At 42.5% G+C, this 11,409-nt stretch overlaps 3 protein-coding genes across 4 annotated transcripts in view; all 3 read right to left on the bottom strand.

The window, feature by feature from the left end:
• LOC118421949 (zinc finger protein 208-like) overlaps positions 1–11,388 on the bottom strand; it is a 516,296-nt gene extending 504,908 nt beyond the window's left edge. The window contains exon 1 of the mRNA XM_035829452.1: positions 11,313–11,388. The gene's annotated coding sequence lies outside the window, so the exon portion shown is untranslated. The remainder of the gene's footprint in view (positions 1–11,312) is intronic.
• LOC118421000 (zinc finger protein 678-like) lies at positions 5,658–8,625 on the bottom strand. 2 transcript variants are annotated; one of them, XM_035828126.1, is made up of 2 exons: positions 8,255–8,625; positions 5,658–6,936 (listed from the first exon to the last, which is right to left on the bottom strand). In XM_035828126.1, exon 2 carries the CDS (start codon positions 6,915–6,917, stop codon positions 5,817–5,819), a length of 1,101 nt encoding a protein of 366 aa, XP_035684019.1. In that variant the 5' UTR covers positions 6,918–6,936; positions 8,255–8,625; the 3' UTR covers positions 5,658–5,816. The 2 variants fall into 2 exon arrangements, with proteins under 2 accessions (XP_035684019.1, XP_035684018.1); XM_035828125.1 differs by having other exon boundaries at positions 8,481–8,618.
• On the bottom strand, positions 9,376–10,404 carry LOC118421934 (zinc finger protein 723-like). The gene is made up of 3 exons (XM_035829438.1): positions 9,992–10,404; positions 9,754–9,907; positions 9,376–9,390 (listed from the first exon to the last, which is right to left on the bottom strand). Exons 1-3 carry the CDS (start codon positions 10,402–10,404, stop codon positions 9,376–9,378), a joined length of 582 nt encoding a protein of 193 aa, XP_035685331.1.
• Positions 11,389–11,409: the final 21 nt, after the last annotated feature.

The following is an 11,409-nucleotide window of genomic DNA, read 5'->3' as shown; positions in this document are numbered from 1 at the left end:
AAGCGTTCGATCGAGTGAATCCAGCCTCCTCGTACACAGTTAGACCACTATGGGATCAGAGGGCGCACCAACAGCTGGATAGCGAACTTTCTCAGTGATCGCAAGCAGGCTGTGGTGGTCAATGGTGCCCAGTCGAGCTACGTGGATGTGAGATCGGGCGTCCCACAAGGTACGGTGCTGGGACCGTGTCTTTTCCTCACCTACATCAACGACCTGCCGGAGAGGATCTCCTCCCCCTCTCGTCTATTTGCTGATGACACTGCCGTGTACCGGCTGATCACATGCCTTGAAGACTCCTCAAAGCTGCAAGAGGACCTCGGTAAGCTAGAAGACTGGGAGAGCGAGTGGGATATGGCCTTCCACCCAGACAAGTGCAGTCAACTGCCCTTGACACGTGCCAGAAAGCCGCCCAATGCCCACACCAGTTATAAGCTCCATAACCACACCCTTGAACGAGTTCCATCCGCCAAGTACCTTGGAGTCACATTGCAAGCAGACCTATCCTGGGGCAAGCACATCGATAACACCTACTCTAAAGCCAATCGAACATTAGGATTCCTACGGCGCAACTTGAGGGTTTGTTCTAGCAAGACAAAGGAGCTGGCGTACAAAGCACTAGTCCGACTAGTTGTGGAGTACGCCAGCTCCGTTTGGGATCCTCACACCAACAGAGACATTAGCAAAATAGAAAAGATCCAACGCAGGGCAGCCCGTTTTGTCCTGAACAGGCACAGAAACACGTCCAGTGTTTCTGATATGCTGGAACAACTTCAGTGGCCTTCCCTTCAAGACCGACGCCGCACCAGCAGACTCACCATGCTGTACAAAATCCTGAATGGTCTGGCACACGTGCGCTGCAAAACACTGAAGCCTCTACCTAGTAGCAACAGATGCCGAAGGGGTCACAGCCTACAGCTGCAACATATCCCCTGTCGCACCAACTACCGACTCAACTCCTTCCTCCCCAGGACTGTTCGAGAATGGAACAACTTGTCCGAAGAAACTGTACAGTCCCCATCCCTGGCCCGTTTCATTGTAAAAGTATCCAGTGCCTCCTAGAGCATTAGTGGTGACCTCTGACCCCAACATGTCAATTATTGCCGAAGACTCGGCAGCTGGACATTACGGGAAGAAGAAGAAGAAGAGAAGACTGATTATTGTGAATATACGATATTTTTAGCGTTTGGACTTAGCTGTAGAAACACGTTATTTATAGATGTTGTTAACTATTGTTTCCCTTCATAATGTGCTTTAGCTGCTAGAGGTTTGTTAACTTTTTGCATTTCACTTTCCCCAATAGACTAAGAGAAGTTATGTATTGTTGTCGTTCTTGTTCTCTCTCTCTCTCTACACACACACACATAAATTGTCTGATTCTTCATGAATAGAGATATTTATTGTTGTACATGCATACCCACTGGGTTAAGTACAGGTCGCAACAAATGATACATGAAATATAGACAATGCCAACAAACACTAAAATCATGTATCAGATTAAATGAATTCAACTTCTCGCTTCTTTGTGATAATGAAAAGAAAGGAACAGATTTGATTTACAATCAAATGTTTGTCTAAATTGGACATGCCAGAGGAGTTCGCCAGCCCAAAGCTCAGATACAAAAGTTAGACCTGTCCGTTTGGAGGCCTGTTGAACTACACTGAAACAATGCTTCAGGAAAGTGCTAGCCCCAATTTCAATACATGTATCAAAACTCTTCTCCGCCAGAAAGCCGCAAGGGTCATCTTTACAACCATTAAAAGATGGGGTCGGTCTGCCCCGAAATCCGAACAAAAACAAACTCACCTCTCTCTGCAGTTTATTCACCTCTCTCTTTGACCTTTCACCACCGGAAATTTTGATCTTTCATTCAGCTTGCCCGCCATTTTTGACAGCGTTAGTCAGATCGTTTCTCTTCATCAGAGACGAATTTGAAGCTGACTCAACGCTTTATTGATCCAGCAGCTGGTACCCCCATACTGGTAAGACGTTGTGTCTGATGTTGCCTGATTTCCCTTATGCAAATCAGAACATGTAACATGTAGCGCGGTGCTTTCCTTTGTTTCCTGATGAATTAAAACCTACCGAGCCGGTTTTATTGACCCATTCAGTCACCATATAAACCCGTCCTGACTGCTCTGTACTTGTCAGTTTCGACTCTGCAGCCGTGAGGACCTGTGTCGCCGTGAAAACATCTTGCAGTATCAGCGTTTCTCGGTAAGTAACATTCAGTTGTACTTTTTCAACACCAAGTTTGTTTTTCTATTCTTATTCATCGACTATAGGTATATGGTATTCTGGCAAGTACAGCCCTTAAACAGACTCTAGATTTAACAGCAAATTAAGCAAAACGTCTCCGGTGGGTGTACTAGCAATTTGTTGTCTGGTTCCAAGAATCAATTCTGCAAGTTTTATAATTCTTGGAACTAGACAACAATGAAGTCGCTGTATCAGCTGAGTAGATTTCCACTATTAAAGGGAGACAACATCTGGATTTTATTCGTTACGCAAAATCAAAAGTGAATTTTATAATGTATATGTACTGACATGTTCGGATATGTTTTTAAGAGACACGATTTCGAACTCTTGTTACACTGTGTTGGTTTTTATTTTACGTATTCGTATTCTCCATATTATTGTAGGATTTGGAGTTTGACCAACTCATGCATGGCGACTGGACCCGGATCTCATCTGACACAAGGGGAGGGAGAGGGTGGACAGGATTCTCTCCGTACCCACAAGTGCAGCTATTGCGACAAGGAGTTTCGCTACAAAAGTAAGCTAAACGAACACCAGCGAACCCACACTGGTGAGAGACCATACCAGTGTGGCGAATGCGGGAAACGGTTTAGACAGCTATCTCACCTGAAGGACCACATGAGAACGCACACCGGCGACAAACCGTACCAGTGTAATGACTGCGGGAAACGGTTTGGTCATCTATCTCATCTGAAGGGCCACGTGAGAACGCACACCGGCGACAAACCATACCAGTGTAATGAATGTGGGAAACGGTTTGGTCATCTATCTCATCTGAATGGCCACATAAGAACTCACACCAGGGAGAAACCGTACCGATGTGAGGAGTGTAACGGTCAATTCAGTTGGTTGAGCGATCTGAAGGTCCACATGCGGACTCACACTGGTGAAAAACCGTACAAGTGTGAACATTGCAACAAAGGTTTTATTCAGTCAGCTAATCTGAAGACTCATATGCGGTCACACACTGGTGAAAAACCGTACACGTGTGAACATTGCAACAAAGGGTTCAGTCAGTTAGCTTATCTGAAGAGACATATTAGGACTCATACAGGTGAGAAACCGTACACGTGTGAGGAGTGCAGTAAACAGTTCACTACGCTGTCAGATCTTAAGAGGCATGTGCGAACTCACACAGGTGAGAAACCGTACAGGTGCGAGGCATGCAACAAGCAGTTCAGTCGCTTGTCCAGTATGAAGAAGCATATGAAGACACACACTGGTAAGGAAGATCAAAGAACAGCATGTGTAAAATAGGAAGAAGACGTTTTTGCTTGAGTAAGGAGAAATACTTCTGATCTTCGAAATGTGGCATAAAAACTTGGATGTTGATATATATACGGTACATGTCTCGGTTACCCAGAGATATTAATGCATGGTAATGTGTGTATGTGTATGTGGTGATGGGGGTTGGTTTTGTACATTGTATCAGTAGACTGGTGCGATGATGACAATATTCAGATGAGCCTTGACGTTGATATGTTACGTATAAGCACAAGTAAGAGGACTCACACAGGTGAGGTGACAAACCGTACAGGTTTGAGAAATGCAACAAAGCCCGGCTTTCGTCTGTCAAGTAACTTGGGTAACTTGGTGAATGCCTTTCAATGCCTTTGTGAAGATTACAACATGTGACGCAGTAGAAGGCATAGATGAGGTGTTGAAGGGAATGGGCGTCAGCTTTTTTTGAACAGGGATGTTAGTGTGTAATTCTTGATAGCTATCTTCCGGAAGATATACTTATTTTGATCCAGTACTGTACACGTTGGACTGACGTAAAGTGTATACTTTGCATGACCTCACTAAAACAATAATGATAGATACTTAAAGGGAAACTATGACGTGGTTCCGTCGTATATGATTGTTAGTAGTTTTGTGATTAGAGCTGTTTATTCAATGTTATGTACCAGTCATAACTGTGTTTTCTCCGCTTCAGTTGCTGAATTTTTATTTGTCGCTTTATATTTGACTTATGTCTGTAGGTATGATTCGAAGTTGTTTTAGTCTTAGAAGTTGTCTTATGTCTGTGTGATTAGAAGTAAATGTTAGTTGTAGCAAACAATTCACTTGAGCCAAAATGTTGCTAAATATTGTTTGCTCTTTCATCGTACGCGGTAGGTTGGTAGAGATTTACGACATGTCCGCCCTCAATCTGCTGTAACCTGCTAGACATTTGTATACTTTCAGCAAATCAGTTTCTTTAATAAACTAAGACACATTATGTTTTATTGTCTTTCTAGTTTGATGTTATTTATTGTCTTCGTTTTCCAACCGGGATGATTTCTAATGGAAATCAGCACTTATCACATTTGTGTCCGTAGGTCGCCTTGACCTTTGACCGTTTAGAGAGCTCTATGACCAAAAACCCGGACAGGTCCTGTACAACAATAGAAGTGTGAACAATAGATGATGTCATGGAATTTCCATGAATGCTTAAGAATATTCCAGGAATCAAGAATCGCATATGAAGAGCTTAGCTTAAGAGAGAAATCAAAAGAAAAGCTTTTTTTTGTAATGACGAGGAAAGACAACAAAACGTTTTCACTCGTAATAGTTTATTGACGAAAATGAGATGCGGAAAGTTGAAAAATCTCATGTAGGTTACAGTACACTAGGAACGCAACAATGCATAAGGACTTCTTAATCCATTTTCAGCTAGCATGTTTGTTAAAACTATTTCTAAACGCCAAAGATCTAATTAATCTACAACGTTTACTACAAACAGTAAGGTACTCAGAATATTAATATCTTCTGAAAGGATTAAACTCGCACATTTCCTCTTGTTTGCATGCTATACTTTACAAAGCCTTCCAAAAGATGACATTTGACATTAAACTATACAGTCTCTAAACTGTTGAATAAAAAGTGCAATTAGCTAGAAGATACAGCGTCAACAACTCAGTATTACTACATCAGTGGCAGCAGCCAAACGTGTCGACACGTGAAAATAGAAGAAAATTATATACGTCACAAACATATCAATGCTAGGGCTCATCTGAATATTACACATGTTACTGATCTTACCAGTCTACTGACATAGAAGATGAATTCCACTTTGTTATGAAATGTCCTACCTACAGTAAAGAGAGAGAAACATTGTTTAAGATTATTAGAACCAAAACACACATCTCTCTTGCTGGTACAGAAAGCGATATTTTCCATGTATTGCTCTCATGTTCAACTCATATATCCGTCTACGTAGGCCAGTTTCTTTATAATGTATTCCAAATGCAAGACCAGATTAATCATACATAACTGTACTGTTATCGATAATGTTTTGTTGTTGCTTTGTATGCAGCCTCTTAGTACTATTGTCTGTATAGCTATTAGTTGTTATGAATTGCCATACATTGTACCCTGTGCGATTGTTGAGCAATAAAATTTATTCATTCATTGACACAATGCACAAAGCCAACCCCCATCACCACATACACACACATTATGAGAGCATCTCTGGGTAACCGAGACATGTACTGTATATATTCACATCCAAGTTTTTAAACCACCTTTCTAAGATCATTATCTCTCCTTACTCATCCCAAAACGTCGTCTGCCTATCTTACACATGCTGTCCCTCACCACCGTGTGTCTTCATATGTTTCTTCACAGTAGACCACTGACGGAATCGCTTGCTGCACTCCTCACACCTGTACGGTTTCTCACCCGTGTGAATCCGTATGTGACTCTTTAGGTTTGTCAGTGTAGTGAACTGCCTGCTGCATTCATCACACCTGTACGGTTTCTCACCTGTGTGAGTTCGCATGTGCCTCTTCAGATTAAAGACAGTATTAAACCGCTTGCTGCACTCCTCACACCTGTACGGGATTTCCCCTGTGTGAGTCCGCTGTCCCTCACCTCCGTGAGTCTTCATATGTTTCTTCAGAGTAGACCACTGACGGAACTGTTTGCTGCACTTCTCACACATGTACGGTTTCTCACCTGTGTGAGTCCGCATGTGACTCTTTAGGTTTGTCAGTGTAGTGAACTGCCTGCTGCACTCATCACACCTGTACGGTTTCTCACCTGTGTGAGTTCGCATGTGCCTCTTTAGATTAGAGACAGTATTAAACCGCTTGCTGCACTCCTCACACCTGTACGGGTTTTCCCCTGTGTGAGTCCGCTTGTGTCTCTTCAGATGAGTTGACTGACTGAAGCCTTTGTTACATTGCTCGCACTTGTGCGGTTTTTCACCGGTGTGAGTTCGAATATGCATCTTCAGCTCGCTCAAACTACTGAACTTCCTGCTGCATTCCTCACATCGGTGCGGTTTCTCACCGGTGTGAGTCCGCATGTGTCTCCTTAGATCGCCCAGCCTGCTGAACTGCCTGCTGCACTCCTCACAACTGTATGGTTTCTCATCTGTGTGGATCCGCACGTGACTCTTTAGGTTTGACAGCGTAGTGAACTGCCTGCTACACTCCTCACACCTGTACGGTTTCTCACCTGTGTGAGTTCGCATGTGCCTCTTCAGATGACTGAACTGTTTATTGCATTCCCGACAACTGTATGGTCTCTCGCCAGTGTGAGTCCGCAGGTGTCGGTTGAGCTTACTTTTGAAGCGAAACTCCTTGTCGCAGTGGCTGCACTTGTGGGTATGGGGAGAATCCTGTCCATCCTCTCCCTCCCCTTGTTTCAGATGAGATCCGGCGCTAGTCGCCATGTTGGTCAAACTCAAGATCCTGCAAAAATAAGGAGAATAAAACAACAACTACTGTATTCAACACGATGCAAATTCTAGCTTGCATACTGAAATATATATATTAACATGTCATTACATCGAAACTCTTTATTAGACATTATCATACTTCATAACAAAGATTACAGAACAAAGGGAGTACGGATTAGTCACCCTGATTTGCAAATTCATTGGAACAGACAAAAACTATGAGTATGAGGGACAGGAAATACATGCAGTTTGTAAGGCATGCGGGAAAGTGAGTCTAGAAAGCCGATATGTAAATGTTATTGATGCTACTTGCTGGCATTAGGCATAAACTGTACAAGACAGGATAAGAACTATATGCATAAACGGTTTAAAATGAAGATGGGGGGGGGGGGGGCACCATTAGAAATGTGGACCTAAGGAAGGTTCCTTGTGGGAGGACTTGCCATGCAGTCTACATGTCCCGCAAATCTTTGAGTTTCATGCGGACATATGAATTTGCACTCATTCGTGGACTGCTATGTTTGTAATTGAAAGCGGGCATTTGTTTAGCCAACAAGTAAAGCAAGAATCTCAGCATAGACTCTAAGCCTACGTCGATGTAGGTTAGACATCCAGGTAATAAGATACACCAAAAAGTAGTTACTCAAGCAACTGGATATGGTTTTGGAAACGGTCAGACGTTTCGGATAGTATCCACTATCCTTCGTCAGTGACACTGAAGAGATCAGGAATAAATAGGTCTTTTACCCTAAGCCTAACTTCTATTGGGTCCGATCTGCTCACACAATAGACATTTCCTTCTTATTTTTGAACACTGTGGCTATTGACACACTGAGTGTTCCAAAACCGAGCCAACATGATCACATGCGGTGTTTGCATGGTACTAAATATAGTTAGCTCGTTTGCATACTTGTGACTGGCTACATGCGGCCTTTACTGTAAACGCGTGAAAAAGATCGTATTTTGGGTTGATGATGGACACAGAATGCCATTTGTATTTTCAGAGTGTTGACTGTCAAATATAATCGTAAGATTTTCTCATCTTAGTGGTTTCTAGTGTCAAAATTTAAGAAAATAGTGCACTGAGTGTGTCAATGAGCCTCGCTCATTTTTGAAACCCGGATGTCAACATCGACATTAGGAAACATACCTGCCAGTAATCGTATTATGGTATAATGCTGTGTGACCAAGTGTGGACTCACTCCGTGCAGTTATGTTTACATCGATGCTCTTTTCAAGGATTACGGATACCACATCATGGCCGTAGTTTAGTCGAGTTATTAACTATCGCAGATAAATACAGGAAACCAAACCATAGTCAACTTACTTACCGAGGTACGCTGATGCTCCAAACTACTGCAGGGTACCCGGTATTTTCACGGCGACACAGATCCTCACGACTGCTGAGTAGGCTGACTGCCACATTTATATAGTGAATGGTTGGGGAGGGGGGTGGACTGGTTCGACAGGTTGTATATTTTTGACAACCGAAACATTGTCACATGTGCTAATTTGCATGGAAATAGATATTATGGGACTCCTCAATTCAGGGCTTACCACTGTGTGGGTATCGTTGTCGCATTAATAAAGCGTTGAATCGCCCTCATAATTGTCCTAGATAACAAGAAATGTTCTTCCTGTGGATGGTAAAAATGTCGGGCCGCCGAACCCAAGGGTCAGTACTTCCGGTGGTGAAAGGTCAAAGTTTACCTACCTGATAATCCGGTGAAACATGATATAGCCGACAGTAGCATAGCGACCTCGCAGGGATATGTCAATAAATCTCACTTTTCTTGAAATTTTGACCCAATCTGGAGACTTTTGGCGTTTCGAAGCTTTTCTAATACAACAGTGTATGATACTGTAAGCAGCCATACGTTTTAGCAAAAATATCCGCTGTTTTTTCGTCGGTGCCGTTGTCTGAAGTGGTTGGATAAAACCGGTTCGGTAAGTTTACTTGATTACAAAACATATGTCATATGTGTTGATTCGCATTAAAAACAAGTAATGCATATAAAGAAAAATAAGCAAATATCAATATCTTACAAGAAAGACAACAAAATATAACTTGTTACAATAATTTTATTGAGAAAACTGAAAGGCAGAAAGTTGACAAATCTCTAGCACATTATGATGGCAAATAATAGCGAGCAACATCTATAACTGAAATGTTTCCACATCTTATTCCAAACCCTAAAGACCTCGTGTATTTACAACGATCCGTGAGTTCTAAAGTGACAATAAAAACTTAAGTATAAGTACAGCAACAACGCTAACAAGAAAATAAAAACCCCTATGTGTAATACGTAATGGACGAAAGTGAGATACATCTAATTTATATTATTGAAGAACACAAGAAAACACGTAGGAACATCTTAATGCATTGCAGCTAGCTTGTTTGCTACAACTACGTCTATGCACTAAAGACCAGATAAATCTAAAGCGGTTACTACTAACAGCAACGTACCTTGAAAATGCAAAACTTAGAAACTTATAATATATTGAGAGTCGCACCCATTTCCAGATGACCCACTTCATTGAACTGCCGTCCGCACTCCTCACATCTGTAGGGTTTTTCACCTGTGTGAGTCCGTATGTGCTTCTTTAGATCTGCCAACTTAATGAACTGTTTGCTGCATTAATCGCACTTGTACGGTTTCTCGCCGGTGTGAGTCCACATGTGAGTCTTCAGATGACTTGACTGGGTGAAGCCTTTGCTGCATTCCTCACACCTGTACGGTTTCTCGCCGGTGTGAGTCCGCATGTGAGTCTTCAGATAATTTGACTGGGTGAAGCCTTTGCTGCATTTTTCACACACGTGCGGTCTTACACCTGCGTGAATCCTCGCATGCTTTTTCAGATACTCCAGCTTACTGAACTGCCGACTGCACTCTTCACACCTGAACGGCTTCTCCCCAGTGTGAGTCCGAGTGTGACTCTTTAGATTTGACAACGTAGTGAACCGTTTGCTGCATTCCTCACACCTGTACGGGGTTTCCCCTGTATGAGTCCGCATATGAGTCTTCAGATGAGTTAACTGACTGAAACCTTTCTTGCAATGTTCACACGTGTAAGGTTTTTCACCGGTGTGAGTTCGGATATGTATCTTAAGCTCGCTCATACTACTGAACTGTCCGCTGCATTCCCCACATTTGTACGGTTTTTCACCAGTGTGAGCCCTTTTTATGTGCATCCTTAGATGACCCAGCTGACGGAATTGTTTACTGCATGCCTCACATCTGTATGGTCTCTCACCTGTGTGCGTTCTCATGTGGCCCTTCAGATGAGATTGCTGACTAAACCGTTTCCCGCATTCACCGCACTGATATGGACTCTCACCAGTGTGAGTTCGCAGGTGTTGGTTAAGCTTACTTTTGAAGCGAAACTCCTTGTCGCAATAGCTGCACTTGTAGGTACGGGGAGAATACTTTCCATTCTCTCTCACTTCTTTTGTCAGATGAGATCCTGCTATAGTCGTCATGTTGGTCAAACTCCAAGGGCTGCAAGAATAGAGAGAAAGGAAGCAACTATTTAACACTATTTAACACAATGCAACAATATACGAGTTTGGAATATTTTCTATTGAAAAAGCATATCCGAACAGCAACATGTCAATACATATAAACTTTACATGTCATTATTTAAACTTAATGATCCAGTTGCTGTCTCCTTTTATATCTAAGATCTACTCAGTTGACATAACGACTTCATTGTTATCCGGCCAATACTCTAAAATCAACAACTTGCAAAATTGTCAGTTACTTATTCCAGATTTTCGAATTCTTGGAACTAGACAACAAATTGCTCCGAGACCCACCGGAGAAGTGATGTTTGCTTTAATTTGCTGTTAGATCGTGAGTCTGTTTAAGGATTACAGGGGAGGGAGCTCTTTTCCGGAGCTGCGCAGAAAGTGCCCGGTGCTTATCCTTAGCCTCTTCATTGATAATAATTTTTTCCCTGGGCAAATTTTGATCACAAGGTCGAGGTTTCTGCGAGAGGGACTGAAGCATGTATATTTTTAAAAAAATTGCCAAAAATTGTGACATTTGGCACGCTTTGACCTGTGAGTGGCCTTCATATTCAATTTGGAGACTTGGGCTGATCCATTAGGAGTGGGGGTGAAATCCTGACATCATGACAATCATCTGGCTGAAGCTCGTTAAAATGCCGGAGTTGAACTCGGGCTTTTTTAACCAAAACAAACCTGACAAATCCAGCTTTGCAGTGGGGGTAAAAACTTGAGGTTTGAAATGTAGGTAAATGTGTTTTAAGTGATTGTTTTGTATGGCTAAACCACATAGGGAATGGGAAATCCGACTTAGAGGCCCCTACCCTACAGTTGAATAGATATCGAAAAACAAAACAATGTTGAGTACAAAATGTACTTACCGAGATATGCTGATGCTCCAAGTACTGCCCAGTGACTATCGGCTTCACAGGTCCTCACGACTTCAGGGTCGGTACTGACAAGTACAGAGCGGTCAGG

Source organism: Branchiostoma floridae, chromosome 8, assembly GCF_000003815.2.
Source record: "Branchiostoma floridae strain S238N-H82 chromosome 8, Bfl_VNyyK, whole genome shotgun sequence".
In the NCBI taxonomy this organism is placed as follows: Eukaryota; Metazoa; Chordata; class Leptocardii; order Amphioxiformes; family Branchiostomatidae; genus Branchiostoma; species Branchiostoma floridae.
This window is presented reverse-complemented; position numbering and strand designations above follow the sequence as displayed.

Excerpts from the sequence above, each read along its gene's own strand:
- LOC118421000 (XM_035828125.1), bottom strand. The coding sequence starts at position 8,530 with ATGAGGGCGATTCAACGCTTTATTAATGCGACAACGATACCCACACAG. Across the intron at positions 6,937-8,480 it reads ACAACGATACCCACACAGTG|GATCTTGAGTTTGACCAACA; the intron begins GTAAGCCCTGAA and ends TTATTTTTGCAG.
- LOC118421934 (XM_035829438.1), bottom strand. The coding sequence starts at position 10,404 with ATGACGACTATAGCAGGATCTCATCTGACAAAAGAAGTGAGAGAGAAT. Across the intron at positions 9,908-9,991 it reads ACCGGTGAAAAACCTTACAC|GTGTGAGGAATGCAGCAAAC; the intron begins GTGTGAACATTG and ends AACCCCGTACAG.